This window comes from Lissotriton vulgaris, chromosome 2_2, assembly GCF_964263255.1.
Source record: "Lissotriton vulgaris chromosome 2_2, aLisVul1.2, whole genome shotgun sequence".
Taxonomy (NCBI): domain Eukaryota; kingdom Metazoa; phylum Chordata; class Amphibia; order Caudata; family Salamandridae; genus Lissotriton; species Lissotriton vulgaris.
The window spans coordinates 28,573,644-28,601,295 of record NC_141688.1 but is presented as its reverse complement, the minus strand read 5'-3'; the positions used below and the strand labels follow the sequence as shown (position 1 = coordinate 28,601,295).

The window sequence follows — 27,652 nt, the reverse complement described above, 5'->3', positions numbered from 1 at the left end:
CCAATCATTTGGGCGCAACATATCCTGTAGAAGATGAATGCCGTCCATCTTGAAATGGCGGTATATCTGCCACTCGTTGAAGATGCTCATGTTTATCACTGGGCGTTTGCCCCATTCGTTTTGTCTACAAGAAAAATATTGCTTAAGAAGCCCAGCGGATGAAGGACTTAGGTGGCTATCGCACTTTTGGAAAGGAGAGAGGAAACCTTGTTGACGAGAGAGGAGTCTCGGAGGGAGAACTGCAGGGGGCGCGGCCTGGTGCATTGGGAAGGGGTCCTCTGGTACTCTGTATGAAACCTCTCAATGGTTTGCAGGACTCATGGGTCCCCCGATACAGAAGTCCAAGCCTGGAAAAAATGTCCCCATCCGCTCCCTATTTTTAGATGGAAAGAAGGGAGTAGACTCACCGTTGGAAGAGGAATCGGCTCCCTGGATGCCTCATCCTTTGCCTCTTCTGCCTCCCGTTGGGTAGAAGCTCCCAAAACGGCTTTGGTCTTGGTACTGGCCTTTAGCGGAGCCTTGCCCACGTGGCTGGTTGTTGGCACCACAGCCGGTCGAGCGGCCCCTGCCTCGCCTGCCCCCCAGAAAACCTGAGGAAAGACTTTCTTGATTGTTGACTGTACTTTATTGAGGGACGTGAAAGTATGTCAAACTTTCCAAATTCTTTAACCAAAGTGTCCCTGAACAAACCCCCTTGGGCCACTACTCCGGCTTCCGCATCCACGAGGTCTCCCAGTTTGGGGTCTACTTTAATCAGGAGAGAGTTCCGGCATTCTGTGGAAATTGCACAGTTCGCATTGCTTAGGAACACAATGGCTCTGTGGGCCCAACCCGACAAGGACTCCGGGGAAATGAGGGAACCAGATGTTTTCGCCTCCTCCGCCATGGCGAGGATTTTCGTTAAAAGACCAAGGACATTCAGAAGTTTATCCTGGCAGGACGGCCAGAACCTACCAATACCTTTCTTTGGGTCTTTCATTAATTTTTGCAAGAAAGTCGCCATGCGGGTGTCTATCTCCGGGGTTAGGGCGATTTTGTCCTCCTAAGAGGGGCAAGGGCATTCCGCTCGCAAACCACGTAGGGCATCTTTTTCCAGGGGTTTCCTGATGTGCAATGCCACGTATTCTGCCATCTTGTATGTAAATGTATGTATGCCGCCCAGTCTGATGAGCGAGGGTGCACAATCTCGTCCGGATAAAACATATCCGAAGTTTCAGGTAGGAAAGAGGGGTCGGCTGGTTTGGAGGGGCCCGGTTCGGGGTCGGTATTCCCCAAGGGTTGGGGAACAGAAGGGGCAGTTCCTGGGGAAGCTTGGTTGAGTGACGAGGAAGGCCTGCTTAAGCCTATTGAAGGCAGAAGTGTCCATCCCGCTTCACATGGACGTTTGGCCGGCGAGGGAAACCGCAGAAGCCGCGGGGATGGGGGTCGCAGGAGGTGGGGGAACCACTGGGATATTTGCAAAACGCGCCAATGCCTGATCAATGCATTGGGTAAGTCGTTCCTCCAAGGGGGCCATGGCTTCCCCCACAGCGTGGTATATTAAGGTGTCCACTGCCTCATAGAAATCCTCATCCCATTGGAGGTCGGTCAGGGCATTATTTCCTCCATGGGAGTCATCATCGTATTCGTATTCCATGATGACGGGCTAGGTACCACAACCTGAGAAGGTAAGTATTTAATAGGTCTGGGTCTCAGACACTGCTGGAAACATTCCAGAAGTTCTCAGGGCTGGGGGTTAGTCAGAAGATGGGCGAGAAAACTCGCAATTGTATCGGAAAGGTGGGGTTGAGAGGCCCCTGGGCTGAGAGGATTAGTACAGACTCCACAGAACATGCAGAGTGAAGCGTGAATGAAGTACAAACGAGCGGCTGCCGAAACTCGCGTAAAGCCTCAGGCCAGCAGAACCCGCCTATGGCGTGTCGTACAGACCTATCGGGGTTTAAAATGCGCACGCTGTAGAAAAACAGCAACCTCGCCCCCTGACAGGCGGACGAGCAAGGGTCACCAGACTGACCGCGTAGGAGTCAAAGCTCCCACGGTTCCACATAACGGGGCGGGCACACGCCCCCACGTGAAATGCTGACAGGAACAGGCAGCAGGCCCGGAATACAAACGTCGGAAAACGCTTCAGGTATTGGAACAAACCAGCGGCATATCGTGCGCGATCAGCAATAGCAAATACTAAGCAAACAGTGGCAAAGCATACAACGTTAATATCACTAAGTAAACAGCATGACGCAATAATCATAAGCAATGAGGAAAACCACTTCTCTCGGCTGCTGAGTAGCGAAGAAAGATGAGGAAGATGAGGAAGGGCCAGTGAGTGCCGACTATCTGTGTGCTGGAAGACTCCTATTGGTGGACTTTGGACAGTGTTCATTGGTTAATTTTGTTTGACTACAGTTTCCCAAAGGTTGATGGGAAATGTAGTCTGTTTGAATAATGGCTGCTGTGTAATAAAGTGAAAAATAGAAGGCATAATCCTCGCCTCCAGTCCTGACATAGAATTATGTGTACCCTTTCAAAGCTCACGCTGAAGAAATTATTGTTTACTTTTTAATTCTGCATTCTTTGAGGGCGCACATCTTTTTTTCACTTTCTCCCATGTTCTGCTTCGCAATTCAAATACCTGCACCACACTTGCTTTCTGTGTTGCTCTACACCCCTTCTAGCTTGTCTGTAAAAGTCCAGAAAAAACATGTATTTGCAGGGTATGGCTAAAGAGCAGACGGTAAGGGTGGTTTTTGTTTTATCTCATACATTCCACATATTGTATAAAAACATATGTCTTAGCACGCCAAGGCTTCTTTGGTACTGGGAGTGGGGCCAATCGACCTCCCAGCGGTGCAGGGAACAACCAAGTCTACAGCTTCCTCCAAGTACGTACAAAGATGGGAGACCACACCTCTGGGAGTAAAGAAACACAGGTTTATTAACCTGATACAGACAATCGCTAGAGATGGAAAAGTATCCGTGACCCACTGGAAGGTAGGTGTCGAGAGACTGTTCGACCTGCGAGGGACATGCAACATCCCTTATTGGACGTGGACACCCCTTCGTAGGAGAAGGAATGCAAGAAAAAGTCTGTTTTGCTTGAGCGATGGAAATTAGCGCCAAGCAGTCCAGGCCTTAGGCAGATCACCTGCCTCTCGTCACAATGTTAGATGAAGAATGAAACCCGCGGTCGAGGTCATTCACGTTCCAACATTCCTGCAAGATTTTATTGTGGACGCAGTGAAAAAGCTTGTGGTGTAGTTTGACATGCACACGGTCTTGTGGGTCAGAGGCAGAATGGACACGAAAACATGAAAATGGAGGTGCACATGGCAACTTAGCAAATTAAGGTTTCACAGTTCCTTCTTTTGCCATGGGCAACACCTCAGACAATATCGATGTGCATGAGTTCGTCTACAGCGTGCGGATACAATATTTTACTATTTTCTATGCTTTTAAGCATAGAAGGTGGTTTAAATCCGGCAGCACAGATAGAACAGAGTGCGGTCCCACAGTGGATGCACAGACAGCAGAAGAACAGAAGAGCTCGGGTAATCAGTAAGACAGTTACCATTTTCCAACCCCAGGAGACGAGTAGTTTCCAGAGTCCCGAGCTCCAAGACCAGGGAGTTCCAGTTTCTTGATGGATTTCGGAAGCAATTCTGTGAAGCTTGGAGATAGCATCATATGCTGACGGCGGCGAATCAGGAATATACACACAACAGCGTGCGCCGACGATGCGGCAGACTCCTCCCCTATCCGCTAAGATGACGTCCAGCACCATATGATTTTGGAGTGCAATCATGCGGGTGGCATCAAGTTTGGCGGAGTAGTTGGTCAGTATTTCTGCAGTCACATTAATGGTTATTTTTCTGATCTGGAGGCTGTTGGACATTAGACCCCATTACAGCAACAGTCCTTTCATAGCATCATAGAACTGTTGACCTGTGGTGTCCGTTTGATCCACATCTGGCAATTGTCTTTTCTGGTAGTGGTACATATTGTCTCTGTTGAAAGCGGGTGGCAGGAGGAAAGCAATGTAGCATGTACCACTCCAGTCGGGAGGTAACCACGTGTAAGCTTTGTTTGCACACACAAAATGCAATCCTGTAGGAAGGCGGAGATATGGGGTGAAATTGCCATAAATCATTGTAGTATTGCATAGGCTGACTCCTACAGGTATTTTTTTCCTAAGCCTTGTAGACATAATGTACCAGAACGTGATTTAACAGAAATGGCAACTATTTTAGCTCGGATGGTAACGAAAGTGTAACCCCATATACCTTGCATAGGGGTGGACATAATAGTATGCATTGGTGCCGAGTCAGAGGCATTACAAATGGTATTGTTGTGTGCATGGAATGTCCAAAGAAAGGGCTGGAATGTGGTAAGGTTCCCAGCATCGCCATGTGAGGGAAAGACGCTTGTCAAGTTGTACATTAGAGCGTAAGTATAAGCAGACGAGACGGGGAACACCAAGAACTGGACGGTGTGTTGAGTTGCATGAGGTAGAAGTCCACAAACATAACAGTAAGTTGCACCCGAAACTTGGTTAAACTGGTGCAGCATTTGGATGAAAGTATTATTACTGGGCCACGGAGCACGCAAATGTTCAGGGACTTCGGATGGTTGTGGGGCAGGACCGTATGATGAGCTGGAGCTGTTTCTTCAATAATCCAGAACACTACACTGAACAGAACAGCAAGCGTCGTCAGGACAAACAGTACTATTGTCCAGGTACTGTAAACTCTCATTCTAGCTTTCTTCAGTGTGGTGGTAGTACCACGGGTGTATGCGACCTCTAGACCCATACCGTTCCAATGTCGTTGACTGTTTTCCCCATTGAGGGGAACATTGGCAGACCTAGATGATGGTACTTGTTGGTAATGACTTTTCAAGGTGGTGCGTAGCCTTTGGTACTCACGAATAGGGAGTATTGTGACATATTCAGGTTTTGGGAGATTGATCTGGCATCATCATAACCTCCATCCATGATTGGTCTTCAAGTGTCCCGAGAGTACTGCAATGTCCCTAATAGCCGCCGATAGTTGTTGGTTGCTTCACTGACCAATGTCTGTCCCGGTAAACGCAGGACCCTCAGTCAGATTTTACTACCGCCCTGCAGCAATGGACTATGTAGTACTAACGGCCCTTGGAGCTGGGCTTGTTCTTCAGCCTAGCCTTGGATCGGAGGTAGTATCCTTCTGCTCCTTCGTCACAAAGTTCTAGTTCAGGTTCTGAATCTGAGTCACAGTCTATTGGTTTATTGTGGGTCAGAACTTCTTTGTGTACTTTCAAGTTGTCTTCAGTTATGGGATCCACCTTTCGGCAGTGGGTAGCATGAATCCAGGATTTCTTTCCCTCTACTCGCAAGGCCGTTCTGGTCACCATTAGTACTTGCAATGGAACCTTCCAGCGAGGCTGCAGAGACTATGTGCATGCAAAGTTATTCACTAAAACGAAGTCCCCAGGTTTGATATAGTGGCCGGGGCCCTGAGATCTGTCAGTGACGGAAGCTCGGACCTGTTCATGGAGTAAAGACATTGTTTTAGTGAGGTCATACAGATAATCAGTCAACACTTCCTGGTTAAAGTCAGAAAGGAACTTCGGAGATGAGGCATTCCAAATATTCATAGGTCTACCAAAAACTGTCTCGTAGGGCGCAAGGTGTGACTTAAAATGTTTGACACCCAATCCCTCTAAGATATGTTTGACTGTCTGGCCGATGAAATGTGATCCCTGATCACTGCATAAATCTACAAAGGCCATACCGGGGAAAGAATTCCTTCATGACTACTTTAGCTGTCATAATAGCAGTATTATCCTTGGTGGGGTATGCTTCCAGCCATCTACTGAATGCACGCACCACCGCCAAGACATGCTTATAGCTGTTAACTCTTTTCATTTGGATATAATCCATCTGGAGGACTTCGAAAGGGGCAGAGGGCAGTGCAAATCCTGCTGTCTGAACCTTTGTTCCCTTTCCCACATTAAACAGGTCAGATGTGCTTTACAAATCGATCGGCCAGGGGTCTCAATTTGCGATGGTCTCATACTTCCTTGAGCATAGTACACATGGCTTGGGACCCAATGTGTGCAGGTAAGTACGTCATTGTAAGTAAGGGAATAACATATACTGTTGGTAGTTTCCGCCTAAGAGTATCCTGAGATCTCCAACATCCCTCCTCGTCTAGCATACCACCAGTTTTCCACTGTTCTTTTTCTTCTATGGCAACGGATACTTGTATGTCAATAATCCGTTGTCTGGCATCATGCCATTTCTCAGCTTGTGATTTTAGGACGTACATTGGTGCAGGCATTATTCCTAATGCTGTGTTTCTAGCCATGCTATCGGCCAGAGCGTTCCCCTGTGCTACTTTGTCAGTAAATTTCTTGTGTGGCTAGCATTTGATCACCGCCAACCTAGCAGGGAGAGTGATGGCTTCCAAAAGAGCGTTAACCATTTCACCATGTTGTATAGGCGTCCCATGAAAAGTGAAAAATCCTCTTTCTTTCCAGAGTAGTGCAAAATTGTGTACTACCCCGAAAGCATACTGGCTGTCGGTGTAGATGTTTACAGTCATGCCATTACTGAGGATTCAAGCGCACGTAAGTGCTGTTATCTCTGCCGCTTGGGCTGTTTTATGTAAGATTTGGGCAGTCTCAACTACTGTAAGTGCTGTTGTGACAGAATAGGCTGCAAATTTGGTGCCATTCGGGAGTTTCAGGCAAGAATCGTCTACCCACAGGTGGCCTTCTGCATCTGATAAGGCTGTGTCTCTAAGGTCCGCCCCCCCCTGGTCTCTGCTTCTGTACGGAATACGCAATCATGATGGGATGGCTGAGTGAGGGGGTCAGTATTGGATAGGTGTAAAAGTGTAGCGGGATTCAGAATGGTACAGCGTTGAATAGTTGTGTGCATTTAACAAGGTAAGTTCGTATACATACAGTCGGGCACTAGTAAGGTGTTGGGTTTTGGTTTTATTCAACAGAATATCAACGGCATGTGGTACCAGAACTGTTAATGGGGACCCTAAAACTATACCCTCTGTCTGGCGCACTGCCACAGCAGTCGCTGCTACAGCGCGCAGGCAGGTTGCCAAAGCTCAGGCAACTGGAGCTTAAACAGCAGAAAAATAGACACAGGGTCGTTTGTGTATACCTTGCATTTGATAGAGAAGTGAGAGGGCACAACCTGACTGTTCGTGTAAGAAAAGAAAAAATGGCTTTTGATAATCAGGTGTACCTAACACTGGGACCAAACACAGAGCCTGTCGTTAGGGTCATGAATGCTCCCGCATGCTGTGATGTCCAGGGAATAGGATCAGAAACCTCCTTAGTCACCAGGGAAAGAAGTGGCTTGATAATGAGGGAAAATTTGGAACCCACTGTCTACAGAAGGAGCTGAGACCTATTAGTGCTCTCACGTCTCTCTGGGTGGTTGGAGTAGGAAAGTTCAAAATAGTCTGAATCCTGTCTGGTGTAATAGTGCGTCCCTCCTTAGACAACAAGTGACCTAAGTAAGTCACCTGTTTTCCAGAATACTGCAGTTTGTCTTTTGATACTTTGTGGCCATGCCCAGCAAGAAATTTGAGGGTCAGTAATTATGCTTTTCAGGCCAAATGGGTAGTGTCTGCTTCTAACAAAATGTTGTCTACATATTGATTAAAAGCCACTCCCTCTGGGAGATGGATCTGGTCAAGCTGTTTTTTTAACGCTTGGCTGTAAATGTTTGGACTTTCTATGTAGCCCTGAGGGGCGCGGCAGAATCTACAGGATCTGTTCATTAGGGTGAAGCCAAAAAGTAAATGAATGAGGATGGAAAATAATGCATTTATCAAATCTATTACTGTAAAGGCTTTAGCTGTAGATAAAATCATAGTGAGGATAGCAGTTATGTCAGAAACTACAGGAAATTGTGGTACTACTATCCTATTAATGGCCCTCAAGTCAATCACAAACCTGTACACTTTGTTGTGTGTAACCGATCGTTTAAACACCAGCAAATTGGGGCTGTTGCTGACGGAAGGAACCTGTTCCACCACGCCAGCCTGGACGAGTTCAGTTACAATCTTTTGTAGTGCGAGCTCTCCTTCGTTAGATATTTTATACTGTGGTAATCTAGGCAAGGGTGCACCTTCCCTGACAGTAATGTGAACTGGTGGCATCTGGATAGTACCAACGTCGGTATCAGAAGCAGCCCATAAGGTGGCCGGAATGGTCGCTAAATCATCCTGAATGTCTGGAAGTTGGTGTAGCTGTGCAGACTGTTGGCAGGGGGAAACCTTGTCATACAGAATGATTCAAACATTATCTTGGGAATATCTGATAGTGGCATGGTAATGTTTTAACAAATCCAACCCCATAAGATTCTCGGGACAGTCTGGTGATAGCAAGAACGTTGCAAAAGTGTCCGCGCCAAGGATAGAGAATGGGGTAGGTTTGGAAAGGGGGTTCACAGTGGGCTTACCATCAAACCCAGTCGATGTAATTAGTTCGCCGGCTGAAGGAGCCTTCGGAATCAGTGGGGTGGTCAGGGTGCTGCAGGATGCTCCTGTATCCACGAGGAAAAATCCTTTAGTGCCGGCCACCGATGCCGTAACATGGGGTCCCTGTTGATTTACAGGTACCTCCACTGGTTCCTTCCCCCATCCTTGACCTTCCTAGGCTGACCAATACAGTGGTTTCCTCTCAAGATCGTCCTCTGCATAATCCTGAAGGGTAGCCTGACTTTCTGAATTATCAAATCTGTTGTCCCTATACTGATATTGGGGTCGGGAGGAGATGTTGGACTGTTGCGGTTGCGTTTTTCCTGTGGCAATATTATCAGGTAATATCGGACAATCCTTCGTTCCGGTTTCTTGCAATAGGCACAAATATCAGTGGACTGGGGACCAGATCGCTACGATTGCTGGTTCTGTACTGGAGTGTTTTGTGTTTTCGAGGTGAACCTGGCATTTTGCTGACAGACATTATTTGTGTCACGAGGGCGATTACAGGAGTCTAACTGACTAAGCAACACTTGTTCTTTTAATTTCTTCTTTTTAGTCTCCTTTTCTTCTTCGGCGTTTTTGCACTGAGCCTCGTAATATTGTGCCATTGTCAGTATAGTGGCGGGCTTTGCCGCCGGCCAACTACTTTCACTGGCCATAAGCCTATTTCCTACTGCTAGTAAGAGCCCCTTGACAAATGTCTGAATCAGCAGGTGGCGACCAGTTTCGGTCGCTACATCCTGGCCACTCAAATCGGTATATGCCTTTCCTAGTCTAGTAAAATGATCAGAGACTGATTCATCAATATTCTGTTTGCAAGCATTGAGAAGGGTCCAATCTACCTTTCTTTCTGGAGCGAGAGTTTTTAGTTTAGCTAACAGTCTTTTCGGCAGTGCTAATATATCTTCATGTAGCTTTCACCAGGTCTTCTCTCTTTTTCCCTTATTTCCAGTTCTTCCCATGTACCATGGAAAGCTGCCTGATCGTCAACATCTAAGGGGTTTCCAAAGCTTGGCTGGCAATATAAGACCAAAAAATTGAGTGATGTCAATTCTGGTCAAGGTGTAAGTGTTCAGTATCGGCTGGACGCTCTAATAGAATCCGGTAGGATTCTTTCTGATGTCCGGTATATCTTTTTGTAACTGTAACATTTCAGCCTTTTTCCAAGGAGTATATATAAAGGTAAGCATTAATCTGGAACAGGCATTCGGGTCATCTGTTTTTTTTTGGACTGTTCCAGTACACCGTGGAGGGACATAGATGGTGGCAGCCTCGTGACTGGCATCTGAACGATACTCTCTGGCTGACTATCGGAATGCAAAGTAGTTTTTATTATTGCTAGTAGTACATCTATCATTTTCCGTAGATTCCCCATCGTGCAAGTGTCTATATAGTCTCCGGAAATCAAGTGGTACTTATACCCTTTGGTCCTCCTGGTTGGCCATAAGGTGGAAAGCCTTTCTTTCCAAAAAATTGCTCTTTCTTGTCGAATGTCCCTGGCCCTCTGCTGCGGCGTGAATGTCCGAAGGGGAGGCACAGTCCGTAATTAGTTTGTAGGCTATACGATCTATTTTTTTTCTTTTCTTCGTCCCTGAGGCTAGGAGAATGTGACCTTTTATACGCGCCTTGGTCGGAATCATAACTGCCGTCTGAATCATTAACCTCCTTTCGGAGTCCTTTCCTGTCACATAGCTTCACGATTTTAGGAATAACTACAGGGGCAAGGGTTTCAGTCTCTGAGTCAAGTATCAACACCTGAGCCGGTGGGATTGGGGCGTCAGGAATAGGAGCTTTCTGGGTAGGTGCTGGCTGCGGCTTTATCAATTGCTGTGTCTCAAAATAAGCTGGAGGTCTAAAAAAACAACATAGCATTGTCTTTGTCAAGTTTTGGTGGCAGTAAGGGGTACTGTCCAGTTGTCTTAAGTCTGTGTTCCCTAGCACACCCTTCTATATTTCTCGCCCTCTGTTGAGCAGTTTTTCAGAGTGTCTTATTCTCTCTAGCTTCAGCTCTTCTCTTTCTTTCATTAATTTCTTTTCGCCATAGACCAAAGGAATCGAACATACTCGTTCGCACCTTCAGTTTATGCAGCTGCTCTTCCAAATATGTAAGTTTAGGTACCTCAAAACCACCAAATTCGGACCTCTGTAACTCTGCATTATTTTTTGTGCATTTCCGCCACAATTTAGTATAAATTATACCAGAAATACCATATTTGATGTACATCTCTTTATTAGGGGTTCCCTCTGGAGGGGCTGGCTGACTTTCTTCTAATACATCTTGACTGTTCGAGCAACAGCAGAGTTTACAAAATTTACTAAAAACAGGCACGTTTACTGTACTTAAATAATATTTCCTTCAGAAACCAGACAGTTCACAACCAGGAACACATTACCTGTCCTTCGGTCTTTGCAAAGATCGAATCAGAAACCATTAATCAAAACAGAAAAACAGACACATGCATGTGTAACTGAATCAGTATAAGAATTATTTTTATGTTGCTTGAAGCAACCCTACCAGAATACCCGATGTGTTTCTCCGCTCCCGGGTGGTTCTCCTCCTTATTTTCCAGACAGACTAGACGGACCAGAAAGGGATTCCAGACAGGACTGGGGACGCTGTAGTCGAAGACACCGTCGAGGGAAGGAGATACAGGCGACGTTGGCTACGGAGACCCCAGTCTGCTTTCTGCAGGTGCACACCTCAGTTACCGATCTTCCCCTCCTCTCTGGGTCGTCAAGCTGGGACCACTGAGTCTCTGATGGAGCTCCACGTTGATGCACCAATTGAAGAACCGGGGGGGGGGGTCTTAGAGGTAGACCACACAGCGGTGCAGGGAACACCCAAGTTAACAGATTCCTCCAAGTACGTACAAAGATGGGAGACCACTGGGAGTAAAGAAACACAGGTTTATTAACCTGATACAGACAATCTTTAGAGATGGAAAAGTATCCATGACCCACTGGAAGGTAGGTGAAGAGAGACTGTTCAACCTGCGAGGAACAAGCAACATCCCTTATAGGATGGAAACTAGTGTCAACCAGTCCAGGCCTTAAGCAGATCCCCTGCCTCTTGTCACGATGTTAGATGAAGGATGAAACCGGCGGGCGACGTCATTCACATTCCAAAATTCCTGGAAAATGTTATCGTGGACGCAGTGAAAAGGTCAGCTTGTGGTGTAGTTTGACACGTACACGGTCTTGAGGATCAGAGGCAGAATCGACACGAAAATGGAGGTGCACATGGCAACTTAGAAAATTCAGGTTTCACAGCTCTGACGTGATTTCTTTATAATATGTGACTGGATGTGCTACAAGTTACTGATAATATAGAAATTAGAGACTGACTTTTATACAGGGATTGCAGAAACCCATCTATTATGAACTTATTCTGTGTCTCTCATGGTCTTTTCAGTACTGTATCTTACAGATGTACCTGATGACATGATCCTCAGCGTTATGCCTATTTACTTGATCTTTTAGATTAAGACTTGGCTGCTTTGATATATTTTATTTGGCTCTCAAAAAATAGTAGAATGCTATAGGAATAATCGTTTTTATGATGCATGTTTAACATGGTAAGAAGTTTCTTAAGTGCAGCAACCCAATTAACACAATATTTTCTAATCTAAATTGTAAATCACATCAGAACTAACCTTGCTCATATAATGAGCACGCTATTTATTTAGGAGAATAATTTGTAGCAATGTATGTTTACCTTCTCCTTATGTCTACAACTCTGTTTCTGCCCTTCTTTTTTTTTTTGGTACTCCTCATATATCACGAATGGAACTCTTGATGGGAAGCTGGCACCTCCATGCACCATTGGTCGTTCTGCACCGGCCCTTGTTGTTTACGGCCAAAAGCAAAGTGGTAAGCCTGCACCCTCAAGTAGCCCCTACCTTCCCCTCCATACTCCTTTTTTTTTTTTTTCGCCGATCTTTGGGCAACCATGCTACTTAGGAGTCCAGGGAACCAGCAGTGCTCCAGACAAATCATTGGAATACCAATCACCGAAGTTGCCATGCCACCAAGGCCTCCCATACATTGGTCTCACTCCTGGGATCACATGCCATATCTGATTTACTTATCATGATCTGCCGTAGGCAATTAGCAAAAGTAGGGGGAGTTGAATCCTTCCACGCCCTACAGATCTCTCGCCTTGCCAGCAAGATGATGTAAAAAACAAATTTCGTGGGGAGATCATTTACCTGATAGGTCGTGATAAGCCCTGATATTATCGTAAACGTTGAAACTGATATGGGCATTGAAAGGACATCTTCCAAGAATTCCCTTATCTTACTCCAAGATTCCTCTAATTCGGGACAATCAGCGAACATATGTACATCTGCTTTCGGATAGCCACACCTCGGACAGTGGTGATCTATGTTAGAGTATTTAGCCAATTTCCTAGGTGTTATATAGACCCTGTACATTGTAAACAGATGGTTTCTTTTCAGAGCTGCTGGTTTAATTACAGCGTTTAACACTCTGAAAGAGTCGTGCCAAAGCTCCATAAAGGACCCACTAGCCGGGTTTATAGCGTTGCTCCATACTTTGCTAATTTCAGCCTCTGTCACCTCCTCGCCCTCTAACAGTGCTGAATACCAAAAAGATATTTGACTCTTCCACTTGCCCCCTCTCGTTACCGCATCAAATTTGGGATTAGGGGGATTATTATCCGTGGGTTTTACAGGTCTCATTGCCCACCAACCTGATAGTTGCTAATATTTAAAGCTGGTCAAGGTCCCCCTTGTTAGGTGGAGAGCATGTCCCAGCTTAAGAGCGGTCATCTTCCTGCAGATCCCCCCAGCAATCCAACCCAGCCTGTTTTAATGGTAGCATAAAAGGTCATTTAGGCATGCTGGAAGACCGGGAGAATCCCATATCGGGGCCTGTGACGCATTATAAGGGATGTTCAGTTTATTCCTCACAAATACCCAATTTTTCAAAGCTGTCCCCAAAATCTTCAGCCTTACTTTTTTGAAGAATTTTGGGTCCCCGAACTTATAAAGGAAGAAACTCGATCCCTGAGGGACATCTTTTAACAAGGCAGAGAATAGCAAACCCATCGATGATTGGTCCAATCGACCAGCCATGGTTCTAAAATGCTTGAAGTCGAAAGCTTGGCAATACAAAAGTAAATCAGGAAAGGCAAGCCCTCCTGTCTTTAGACCTCTCCTTAGTTTTTTCCAAGCTATTCAGGGGCCTTTGGCATTCCAAATGAATGATCCTAATTTTCCTTGTAGTTTTTTAATTAAAGCTAACGGAAAAGATAAAGGGATAGCATTAAAAAAAAGTGATTTTTGGAAGGATTATCATTTTCAAGAGGTTCACTCTTCCATAGATATTTAAAGGGAGAGAGGACCAACGTTGTAGTGAAGCAATTATGTCTTTAGTGACTCTATCTAAATTAAATATTGGGATATCTTCTATCTTATTCACTAGATGGACTCCTAAATACCTTATGTTATTTTTTTCCCTACCGAGTCTATCTGCTAGTTCCATTCCATTATTTCAGTTTTTTCTACATTGATAGAATACCCAGAGATTTTACCAAACCCTTCGGCGAGATCTAATAATCTGGGTATTGCTTCTTCTGGATTTGACGTATACATCAGCAGGTCATCTGCATACAATGCAAACTTCAATTCCATGTCAGCCCTACTCGTGCTTCTCTCCGCTTTCACCCAGCCTGCATCGCATGTTATCTCATTCCCGCTTATTTTTCGCCCTGCAGAGCTCACAGAACAGTTTGGCTCCTGGGCCCCCTGGGACCCCTTTCTTAACAATAGGGGGTGAAAAGAGAAGTTGCGAGTCAGAGGCGATCTGAGGCTTACTCTCGCCAATAGCCTCCTAGCATGCCTCCAAATACTCGCCCGGCACTCCTCCTCCCCTTAGAAGAACCAGTACCTGCTGCGGCTGCTTGTCCCGCTGCACCGGACGCTTCTCTGCCTTCTGTACCCACCTTGGATCCGGATGGCTGTCTGCTACAGCCCATAGCCTACCACCCAGGCGCTTGCCTCGCTCGCCACTCCCCCGTTTTCCTGTGCCTGAAACTGTTCTAGCACTGGGTATGTATCCGGGGGGGTATTGAGAGACCTTACCTGAAAAGGCCACAGCTGCTCCATCGAGCTTGGGTGGAGAGAGGAACATGGTGGCAGGCTGACGTCAGCCGTGGGAGCTCCAGAACGGGAGGTGGTTTCCCCGAAGAAAATGCTGTAATAGAGACGCCTAAACGGTGAGATGATGCAGATATCTTGCTTCTTATTACGAGCCAACCTTTGATGGGAATTTTTTGTTTTTCCTTCTTTTCGGAGAAGTAAAACGAAGAGAAACGAGGAGAAACGGCCTCTCTGCCCTTCTTTTCTGACTATGTTTCAGTCTCACACACACTCTCTTGCTGGGTCTCGTCCTCCCTCCTCCACGCTCTATCTATTCATCTGATCCTGTCTCTTTCCACCCTGATCTTTTTCTCATCCTTTATTTGTCTGTCACTTTACACAGTCCTACAACACATACATTTAAAGAGGACCCAAGGGCAATTTAATGACCTGCTCTGAATACACGCCCTATAGACATATACCACGAAGAAGTATCAGAAGGTCAGGAAATAAATAGGTAAATATTGAGGACAGTTAAAGTGAGATGCTACCTCTAACCATATAACTAGAAGATTAATTAGAGAGGCCAGGTCAGGTTAATATCTGGTCTTTGGCACCCATCAGTCACCACTCGGAACCGCCCTTCATCATTTGGGGCCCCGAGGACCAACACTACACCTGATCTTATTCTCCAACAGGAAAAACTGGGTCTTCCTTTCAGTCGGTGTATATTAGTTTAGAGTTGGAAAACTGAGTGTTGGTGATGTAAATGACGGGGTAAAAAAGTGTGTGCAGTGCAAAAAAGTAAAGTGATACCAAGAATATAAAGAAGGTGAGTAAAATTGGTTTAAGGAGCAATGAAATTTTTTTTAATAGGGTATAGCTCCCAACACCAATATTAAAAATAGCCAAGACAGGGAAAACTTATAAACTGTCTAGTGGTGGAACGTGGTCGACATGTTTCAGCAATTGTTGGCCACTAGCCTTGCTTTCTTCAGGACCTAAACATACCGCTACTGCAAACAGAAAAAACCCCCTTAAGTGAAGAAGTGTTGTTAAATATAAAAAGAAAAAAAAAATGGAACAACTTTGATATATAAGTGTCAGCTGGACCTCCTAGGTGTGCTTGTTCCAAGTCTTCTCACACAGTCAATGATAGACTGAAATAGAAATGCATGGCATGAGCATATCACCCACCACCTGTCCAGAATAAACCTTCTTTTTCACCATTTATAGTTATCAACATTGGTGAGGTCCATATCAAAACAATATGACCAACTACACTGTTTGTACTAGTGTATAGCGTTTATCATAGAAATTGAAACTTTTCAAATTCCACAAACTACTTCTTACCTGGTTTGTGAGAAGTAGAAACCTCACCCCACCTGGCTACGGCTCAGGACATTGGTGAAGCACCGCTCTGTAAGGGTGAATAAATCCAAAACCATTCGAATCACTCACCGAAAGTACCAACACACGGTCTTTTATTACCAAAGAGTACTGTCCTATGTATGTAGATAAGACATGAAACCCCTAGCATTGTGAGCGGGGCGGTATGTGTGGTGTAGTCTCCGCTCTCAGTAATGAAGGAAACAGCTGTTGTCATAGCGCTGTAAAGAAAAATGTGCCCACGGATATGTGGGTACCGTTTTAATGATCCCATGCTCTGAAATTGTTATCACTGGATTTAAATGAGCATATGCCCATGGAGTAGTTAAGTACCGCGTTGGATGCTCAAAAGTACCCCAAATCACAGCCTGTTCTCGTTACCGTGATAGCGCACAAGGACAAGCCCACAGCTATAGCGGTGCAGTGAAGTACTATCGCTTTAGGGACAAGCCTACAGCTATAGCGGTGTAGTGAAGTATCAGCGCTTTAGGTAGAATAGCGTGCTGTCGCCGCCTGGCTCCGGAGGAGGAGAGGGGAGAGCTCACCTGTCTTCGTGGTATATACTTTACACAGTCCTCCGGCATCTTCCTGCTTCTAGGCTGATCATTCATATATGTAACTAATCTCCACTTCAATCGTGCAGAATTATTTATTAGGCTGTTTATTTCAAATTTTTACTCCTATTCCTCCAGTTATGTAGTACAGATGTTATTTCATATATTCCACCTCTGTCATCTCTATCATATTTTTCATTAGTTAGATCTATAAATTGTTGAAATTCACTGAAAATTATTGTTCAAGGCGTATGTGGCTGTAGATACACATGCTGTGCATAATCCTGCCATCTAGTGTTGGGCCAAGATGTGTGCAAGTTATTTTTATTCAAAGAAGTCTTGTCTAGTCTCGAGGTACGGTGACTCCACCTCTTGCTGATAGTGCGCAGGGGCATCATCTCCATTGTTAGATTGTTTTCTTTCTGCTGTTGGGTTCAAATGTGGGTGACTGATTTGCAGTTCAACATAGTTGAGGCGATCTCTCCATGGCCTTCTCGGTTTCTCTCCCTTCCTTGGTATTATTTGCTATCATGTCCCACTTTCTTGCATCGACTCAAGGTGTTTCTTTGTCCAGGTTGGGAATTGAGACAACTTCTATGCTTCTGTTGGGGCCTTACCCTTCTAGGTCTCCCCTGTTCGTTTTCTCCACAACTAGTATGTCTCGTCTGTGATGGAGTGAACGACATTCCTATACTGTCCTCAGTGTCGTGCCAAATACCTCTCGGCCAATCTACGCTAGGTCTGCAACCTCTCGCCTTAGCATGACGTGCCCTCCTGCCACTCTTTCTGCTTGAATCACTCGAGATACTGTCAGGCTCAATGCCTAAAAAAGCTGCGAAGAATAAGCAATGACACCCTGGACCTCTTGACATCCAGAACCTTGTGGATGAGCACCAGCTGTAACTGTTGACTACGAGTAGAGGTCTTCTTGCCGGAACTTAGCTCTGGTTCCGACCTGGAGATTGAAACCTGCTGCCCACTCAACAGGCTGTGAGTACGAACAAACCCTACCCCTTTGACACTACTCACTCTCCAAGCAGCCCCCGTCCATCCTCGGGCATCCAGTCTCAAAACCCAGACAGGCTTCTAGTCTGTCACCGGGCCATGGTTGGCACAGAACACCTGCTTCAGACCTGGTTCCTAGCCTCGACTCTGACTCCAAAGAAAATCTTGAAGCCTACACGCTCTATGCTGACTGCCACCATCTCTGTGCTGCTGCTGTATTGAAACCCAATTGGGAGCCAAAACCTTTGACATCAAAAGCCCTGCTCAGCGCTGATGACCTACGTGCGTACACCAAAATCCTTTCCTTTAAAACAGACTTTTTTCCGTTGGCATTGCCAAACCTGTTCTACAGAGGCTGCCGGATTAACCCGATGCCCGCCAGTGTCACATCCTGACCCACACTGGCCCAATTCTGCTCCAGCCATCAACATTGACTGCAATTGGATCAAAGAGGAAGCTCTGCTATTAAGAAGCCCTTGATTTTCCCCCATGGTCCAAGCACCGGAAGAGACATGACAAGTCCACTAGCCATCTGCCATTGCCTCAACAACCTACCCTCCTCCCTGACTGAAACCATTTCTTCACCACACCCTGCTGACCCCCTTTCCTCCACTCCACAGGAGCCACCACACTCTGGATTTTGGAAACACAGCCTCAGGAACCCATGGGACTCATGTGGCATGCCCCCACAGGATAATCCTTGGGACATGTATGAATTAGATCCTCCAGAAGACACAGACACTGACCTTCTTCTTCCAGTCACCTCTCTTAGATGTGTTCGTAAGCTGCAGGCTTTGATGTTGGAAGAACCTTTCTTTCAGGTCAACAGAGATAGGGTTGTCCTTCCTACTAATCCTAAGTTCCTTCTTAAGGTGGTTTCTTCCTTCCACCTTAACCAATAGACAGAACTCCCAGTTTTCTTTCCTCAACCATACTCAGTTGCAGAACGGGCTGTTCATACTCGATGTTAAGTGAGCCCTAATGTATTATGTAGATGGAATAAAACCTTTTCGCAAGACTCATCAATTCTTTGTTGCCTTCTCAAAACCCCAAAAGGGAGACCTTTGCCTAACCACGGAGCCCACTCTAACTGGTAAAAGGTGCCTCTATGGCCTTCTTAGGGAACATTCCCATATCTGACATCTGCTACGTGCTCTGCACCACACACTTCCACAAAACACTTTTGTGTGCATGTATTAGCTCACCATCAAGTTAATGTTGGCCAGGCTGTACTCAAGTACACTTTTTTCAATCCTCTGTAGCATCCTCAGGCTAGCCACTGCTTATAGGAGGACTGCTTTACAGTCTATGCCAGCATGTGTATCTACAGTCACTCGTGACTCAAATTAAAAATGTTACCCTGTAAGCATTTGTTCGTGGCATGTAGTGCTGTAGATCCATATACGCCTCCCCTCCTCCCCGGACGCCTTTTGATGTTGCAGATTTTCCTTCCTTTACTGCTTCTGCATGGTCATCTATCTTTCTGTATTGCTATGTCCCATTTCCATCTTCAGCCGCTGTGCGGAAAGCAATCTAATAATGGTGCTGATGCCCATATGCTTACTAGCAATAGGTGGAGTCACCGTACCTCATGACTGGAAAAGTCTAATTTGAAGAAAAACAACCTGCACACATCCGGGCCCAACACTAGATGGCAGGAATATACACAGCATGTGCATCTACAGCACTACATGCCACACACAGATGCTTACAGGGTAACATTTTCTTTTCTTTACCATGCATAGATTTCTCCTTAGTCGACCAGCATGAGAATCTGTTTAATCTGTGTTTTTGTAGAAGTTATGTATTCCTTAACACTCATGTCTACCATTTTTCATATTTAAGTCCTAATTGGAAAAAAAATCTTTATTGCATATCGATGGATCTTTGGAACCTTTGTCATTGTTTCAGTATTTCATAACTGGCATTCTCTGAAAACTGCACAAATGAAGAAAACAATGCGTGAAAAGGCTAGCTCACCCTCAGTACTATCCAGGTCCATCCACTCAAAAATATCATGCTATTGCAAAATTATTGTTACCAGTCATTCCTAAAACTATGGCCTGATTAAGAGTTTTGACGGATGTGTACTCTGTTACACATGTGAAAGATATTTTGTGCACTGCATTGCAAGTGCATTGCATCGGCCGGCCCTTGTAGTAGGGCAAATGGAGATCCATCATGTTTGTGAAAGAGTACTTGTCCATCCAGCTCTAAATCAGGCCTAACAAATAGTCCGAGCACAGGCTAATATTTAGTTTTATGGTAAAGTGATTTTCAAACATATGAATACTTGACTAATAGTAAAAGCTGTGTTAAAGATATTCAACCCAAGAGTGGGTTCAGCATGAGTTGTTGAATTAGAGGGCATTCATTTGTACTTAAATAAAGTTGATCAAGAAGGAGATTGATTTATTTTATTTATTTATTAAACGTTTTGTATAGCGCGAACATGACCCAAGCGGGGTATCAGAGCGCTTCACATGGGGGTTGAGGCGGATACAGGTCGATATACATCAGGAGCAGCATTGAGATGAGTAAGGGCGACAGTGAGCCGTGACAGATATAATCAGATGTTCAAAAGATTTGGCATACAATTGTGAATACAAACACGCACATGCAGCTTCATTGGTCACAAGTCATTACAAAATGGAAATCTACCACAAACATTTGCACTTTTTGCTGGAAAATATTCTTCTTATTTTAATGTTTGCAGAATGATAGTTCCTTGTGGGGATGCTGCTGTTCGGGCACTTGTTTGTGTGTCCATCTGGATATAGCCTCTTCTATTTTTAAGCTGATCTCGTCTTAACATTATGGTTAACTGCACTTCATCAGTGTTCAGCTTTGTACCATCACCATGTGTCGGCGTGAAATCTCCCAGCCTACTTTGAGCCAATTAATTTTGGATCTAATAGTACCACTTGATTTGTTGATGCATGCCAAGTGCAAATCTGAATTTATATCCAACTCAAACATGCTCACACCTAAGCAATTTTAATTAACAACCCTCTTTTATTCCTGACAGGCTTTTGGAAATGCAAAGACTGCGCACAACAACAACTCAAGTCGCTTTGGCAAGTTTATCCAGGTGAATTACCAAGAGATGGGAACTGTGCGAGGGTAAGTTCAATTAGGCCACATGAGCTCTTGATTTGAAAATATCTTACTATTTGAATTTTTTATGGTATTTGGTTGGCATCTTTGATTGTTATTACTCTCAAGTTGTATCAGAACTTGCCCATGGAAAATGTGCAGAGTTTACAACAAGTAAAACCAGGGTTAGGAGACAATTGTATATAGTGAGTCGGGCAGTAATGAGTTGATATTTTCTTCCATGGGATCAATATTTGCTTCAATTTCCTTGCTGTTAAACTGAATCAATCTACTCATTTTGAAGAGTCAGAAATGTTATGTAAATATTGATCGTTTTGGAGAAGACAGTAGCAAAATGAGATGAAAGCCAGAATAAACATGACTTGTTTACATACAGTACACGTTGTTCAAACATCCTGAAATGTGATACTGAATACTGTTTTTATATGAATTATAGTGCCAGGGTGGAGGGGGCGAACCAAGATTCAAGTCCACAAAGAGAATTACTTTAAGAATAGTAGAGTACAAAATCGCCATACGGCTGAAAAGTGGAAAAGCGCCATTAGCAATTCATTTTGGCAGATGAGGCGTGATATGTCAAATTAAATTGCGAGAAGTTAAAAATTGCAGTAAGACTGTAAAGGAGGTGACATATTGAATTTCGGCATAGCATGAACGTTATTAGATACAGAAAATAAGTACATTGTAGCACGTACGATTAAAGGATGATCTGAATTTGAAATGTTACATTTAGTATAGGAAAACTATAATTGCTATTATAAGTTGAACAGAAAGCATATTTCAAACAGGAAAGAAATCGACTGCAGTCAAGTATTATAGTTGTAGTAATGGTGGAACCATGAGGATAACTCTTAGATTAATAAATGATCTTTAAATGTAAACATATTGTTATTGAACAAAGCAGAGTATTATAGTTTTAGATTACAGAATTTTAACTTTATTAGGACCTATGTTCGTGCAACAAGTGCACAGCTAAGTGCACAACGGCTCTGTAGGTTCCTTATTACCCACAGGCTGACTATAATCCGGAAATGCTGCAATAAACTCTTTCACTGTTGGACTCAAAAATGTTTGTCTTATGTAAATACTGTAATGTATACATCGACTGGTCAAAAAAAGAAGAAATATGTCAAATATGGTTAGTGGTTTTGCCTCTTCAGTTCCCTACTTCTGTGCAAGTGGATCTTTAAGCAAGCCGGTACTGGCTACATAGATGAGCACTGAAAATACTGACAATTTCATGTTTTGGTAATAAGATAGGGAATTGGATAAACCTAGCAGAATATTAGGTAATTGGAACTCTTTTAGAGCAATGTCATACGGAAAATGGATCTATAAAAATAAATTAATTGTTATAGAGCTCAAACGACGACAAGTCTACAATCCCGTGACTCTCCTCTTTAGGGACCACATTGTCGCACTTTAATGTATTTTGTCAGTATCAAAATGAAAGTTTTATTTCTGGCACCTGAGTACCAACTAAAAGTAGCTGTTTTTGATTCTGCTCACAACACCTCGGAGCCTTAAAAGGAGTCTGGTTTCAGATTTCCTGGGCGGATTGCTCCATTCCTTAATTTCGATGAGTTGATTTGTTCTGCACTCGAGTGAAGGAACGTACACATCTGCATTTTTAAGCGCATGTGAGCTCAGGATACATGTTTTCTTTCCTTTAATTTGTGACATCCTTTCCACGTTGCAGACAATTATTTCTACTGCAAACATGTTTACTTTTTTTTAAATCCTAGAATCTAATTGAAAAATGTGATTGATTAAAACCATAACTATTATACAATGCTAATAAAAATAAATAGGGAATACCTGGTATGTTTTGCATTACGTAAAACTATACTATGTTGCAACATTTTCAAATGTAATCTATTCATGCATAAATCCATTTGCCCTCACATTACCTATTGTTTTATTACAATGTATTCATGAAAGGTAAAAACAAATGTCACCATAACTTCTTGATTATCTACTTACCTGTCTATCTATCCATCAATGTATCCTGCATAACGGGTAACCATGTAATATGGTCTAGTAATGCCATCAAAGAGCTCTGGTAACATGTTCTTTCTTACCTGACAACAATTGACAGTGCTGGACTTATTTGATTCTGTGGCAGCAGCATTTACATAAGGGATAAAGTACCCCTGCCTTATATTGTAAGGATATTGGAAGTCACAGATGAGTTGCATAACCATACAGTGGAATGAAGCCAAAGGCTGAGTTTCTTGATAAGGTTATGGAATTCTGTGGCGACTTGCAATGTCCTTATCATATAATACATGGTCATTCCATCACCTTCCAAGAAACCACTCGAAAACCTTGGTGCGTAGCTCTTCAATATGAAAGAGAAAGCATGTTTGCAAACATGAAGAATGAAATTAAAACATCAAGTGCAAAATTAAACACATCAAAAACCTGTTAGTTATTTGTTGCAAACAGATATTAGAAACAGTTCAATACAAGTCAGGTTAAAAAAAACTGCACTAACTCGAATGTATAGAAATATACAGAAAGATCGTATCTTTTCTCTAATTATCTAAGGAGTGCAAAAAATAAACATGCTTTCTCTGCTTATTATTGTAAGTGGGGTGGGTGAAACTCATGGAGTTTCATTCTGCTGATTTCCGCAGTTACATGTACACTCGACTTAGCAGGAAAATGGCACTTCGCGCTGCTTGCACAGATCTTTAATACTGGGAGTTTGTGCTGCGCTACAAAATCAGCTCAAACAGCACCACATGGCACGCTAATGGGTGCTGCTTCTTTTCTGCTGCTCAAGTCGTTTTTCTACTCGAGTGCCAGCTTTCTCGCTGTGAACGGTGGCGACCACCCACGTTGAGAAAATCTCACGGTTTGACCACTGTGCGCCCGAAAATCACAAAACGGGATGCCAATTCTCGCTCGTTAACTTAACATTGCCGATCCACGCCCACAAAAAACCTCAGCCATGTGGCGTTTGGTGGAATTTGGCTGGAACTCCGCATTACATGCGTAATGCAGAGTGACCAAAATACTGCCAAAGCCGCCTAATTGTAAGCTAAAAAAAAGTAGAGTAGCGGAAGAAAAGCAATTCTTATTTCATTGCTTTAAACCGCTGGTTCAATTATGCTCCGTGACCTGACGTGCCTTTCACCTCGGCTGCTGGCTCTGGCAACAGGCATTGTGATGTCAGAACTCTACTGTAGTAACTTTATAATAGTCAAGTACTGACATCTTTTCTTTATAATCCACAACTAGGCACGTCACACCTAACCGATTATAAAGAAATTAGAGACTGCCGTTTGTACAGGGATTACAGAATCCCATGTATTATTACATAATTGTGAATTTTCTACATTTGCCACATCATTTGCAATTTTTCATAAAACATCCTAATTCTAATCAGTGATCATTATTCAATACAATTTGAAGAAAACTGATTTTTCAAGATGACAACACCCAATTTTTTTTATTTCTATCTCGGACTTCTGGTTACAAACTACTTGGCCTTGTTGTTTGTCACCAGAACCCCTTGATGTCGATATTGGACCATATTACATGGTTAATGTATGTGTGTATGCATATGTGTGTGTGTATATGTGTGTATATATATATATATATATATATATATATATATATATATATATATATATATATATATATATACACACACACACAAGTGGCAATGTAGAGCCCTTGTATAGGACCATTCAGGGCTTCAAAACCAACTAATATTGCCCTATGATACACAAGCACTTGTAACAAAGATACAATCTATAAATATGTTGTATTCATGTGATTTGAATTACGCTCGATGCTTGCCTTGCACTGGTGTTGAAATTTTACAGCGATATTAGTTGTGACACTGTTTTGATTGAAATGTAATTGATTTTTGAATTGTATATTATATACGGATGAATTTAAATTATATAAACTTTGAAATTATGCTTTGATGCCTGATGCAAAAATGGCGCCCACAAGCCTGACTTGTCGCCCGGTAATGTCGTATAAATTACTAGGTTCGTTTGCGGCCGCCGCCAAACACTTACAAAGGTGTACTGCTGAAACGCGTTTGTTTTCTTACTTTGTGCCATTAAATCCGAATGAAGGATTAACCCCCTGGGAGTGCTGGTGTTTATTTACTGGAGCGTTGAGATTGTACGTGATCTTGTTGCGTTTCCAGCACCCGCTACTGAGTGCGTGAGCGAGCCGCAAGAACCTGGAGCGTTGAGATATATATATATATATATATATCACAGCTCAGGTTTCTTTCACGTCCTAGGAAAGAAATTCCGGCACTCACAGGGAAAGTGTTCAGTAAGTTTTTAATCGCTCAGCAGACAAAAGTTTTTGTCTGCTGAGCGATTAAAAACTTACTGAACACTTTCCCTGTGAGTGCCGGAATTTCTTTCCTAGGACGTGAAAGAAACCTGAGCTGTGATTTATCACGTGGGGCGCCGCCACGAGAGGCACCCGCCTGCGAGTGACCCGGATTTTGGTGCAACGGAGCGGAAATATATATATATATATATATATATAATCACCCAGTGGCAGTCGTTCGGTAGTTATAGTTTGGATGTTTCCATAGGAGATGCATTTTTGTGTTACTAATAACTTTGGTGCGGTTTGACAAATCTCCACGAAACTTTTCAAAAATAGTGGTCTTTTTGCCTAGTTTGTGCATGGAAAGTTTCACGGTGATCGAGCGGGAGCTGAGAAAAAAGGTGGATCCGAAAATGTTTTCCCCATTCATTTTCTTATAGGAACTTTATACACCGTTAACCACTGTACGGATTTGCGCCAAATTTGGCAGGAATCTAGATCTTGGTCCAGAAAGAATGCATTTTATTTATTTGGGTGTAAATCCATTTAGTAATTATTTTTTTTAACTCTTTTTATTAACATTGCTCATATCAGTCAAAAACAACAGTACAATGTTCAAATGGCATGAGATAGGTTAACAGTGTACCACCCAAAGTAGGACCAGCCTGACCCAATCCAGAACATTCACATTGAAAGCCCCCCGTCCACCCCATTTAGTAATTTTTGAGCAACTAATGCTCAAACATTTTGTATATCTTTTTGATTTCTTCTGCACTCCCTACTTCCCATCCCCTCCCCCGCCCCACGTCCCTCCCACGCGCTCACCCTCCGCTCTTTTATTTTCTTCCTTGATGTATCATCATGAAACTTGGCATGCTAAAATTTAGCTGGATCCTCTGAGTGGCAGGTTTCATTCTACATTGTCAAACTGCGCTGAAGTTGTAAGAAAAACTGAAGATGCCTTTTCAATGGGAAGTGAGAGCGAAACATAATTAGTCACTATGGCCAGCTTCGAAATGCGGATCTATTGAGAGTAATAGGCTAATTATCACCATTGTTGACTTTGGGGAGAGGCTGTGGCTTACTAGAAGCGCTGCCGTGAGTGGGTTATGCTACAGTAGTTATAAACAAAGGTATTGGCCATTACCAGAGCACAAGAGGTTACCGTGGAGGCACAGAAAATCACAGTAGCTAGGTCCTATTACCACAATGATTTTCTTTTGTGAAGTGCTTCTGATTAAAATCTGTGAGGCATAAGGCAGTATTTTCTCAAGTAGTTAAGCTGTACTGTGGTCAAAGAACAGAATTTCAGTTTTGCGCTGTAGTTGTAAATGTAGGGATCTGAGTTCATGTGAGGCAAATAACATTATTGGGCCGCATTTATTTCCACTGGCATTAATTAGAGTGTTCCACATTGAATCAGTGATCGATGTAAAAATAAAGTCACAGACTATCCGAATTTTACACATTTACCTGAATTTGATATTTTATTTAAATAGAACAGTAGTTTTAAAAGAAATTATTCTTAATTAAAAAAAGGAAGTTCTGTAGTTAAAACAAAAAAAGTAACCTCTTAATTAGCTTAACATACTCCTGCCATGTAGTGTTGGGCTGACATTTTCAAGTTATTTTTATTCAAAGACGTCTTTAGAGCCAGAGGATGTGATGCGACTCAGCGTCTTACTGTACATTTGCACTGATCCCTTGTTAAATTGTTTTCCCGCCTTCGGAGTCCGGCGTGCACTGAAGTCATTGGGTCAGGATCATGTTTTAATTCGGCCCTGTTCGGTTACTCTTGAATGCCATTGTTTTTGTTTTGACTAAATTCTGCCATCTCCATTTAGTGCCTGGCCTCTCTCAGGTGACCAGAATTGTTCCCAGTCTTTCATGGCCAGAGAATCCTGCTTGTGTGATGAAATGGGCTCTCTACAGAACTGCCTTTGAAACACGAAATATCCTTGGGTAGAGCGTCATGAGGTTTGCAATCTGTGGCAGTTATTTGACTACGATGCCCCCCCTCTTGTCTGTTGTGCCTTGCCATCCAATCTAAAAGGCCCTATGGAACCGGAGGGTGCACAGCAGGCATTTCAGGCGTCCTGGATATCCTCCTAGTACCGAGGTCCTGGAACGTCCAATCTCCCGGATGCCTGACCATCACCCAGCCCCGAGACTGTGTCATGGAGCGACTATATTTTTGGCCTCTGAGACTCATATAATTAAGCTGGTTCCCCAAAAGAAGTCTCATGCTAAGGCAGAGCACGGCTCCCAAAGTAGCCGAGCATCAAGCCCCGAGTACGGATTCTGAGAAAATGGCAGACACTGAACTCTGCCCTCTTCAGGCTCCTGTGTCCATCATCAAAAAGCTTCAGAAGCAAGCAGTCCTCCAGCCAGGGGCATCTACAATCCCTCTCGGGGTACAGAACAGCATCAGCCTCCTTTGAAACTGGCACCGAAAGCTTTATCATTGCAGGCCCACAAGATCCACTCGACTCTAAAGCCGCCCTCGGGGGACAAAATCTATCGTTTTTTATTTATTTTTCATTTTTTGGGAGCTACAGCAGTAGCACAGCAGTAAACCTAAAACAAAACCGCTTTCCCACCATTTTCAATCAACTATCCTCCGGTAGGTGTGGGGTTGGCACATCCCCCCCCCCCCCCCCCCCCCCCCCCCCCTTACTCCCACCTTTAT

At 43.7% G+C, this 27,652-nt stretch overlaps 1 protein-coding gene across 5 annotated transcripts in view; it reads left to right on the top strand.

Moving 5' to 3' along the window:
* The window catches only part of MYO9A (myosin IXA), a 1,208,318-nt gene that overhangs the window by 292,139 nt on the left and 888,527 nt on the right, over window positions 1–27,652 (top strand). For all 5 annotated transcript variants that reach the window (XM_086959231.1, XM_086959230.1, XM_086959229.1 and 2 more), the window contains exon 3: window positions 20,564–20,658. In XM_086959231.1, the coding sequence (XP_086815357.1) occupies window positions 20,564–20,658 (95 nt within the window). The remainder of the gene's footprint in view (window positions 1–20,563; window positions 20,659–27,652) is intronic.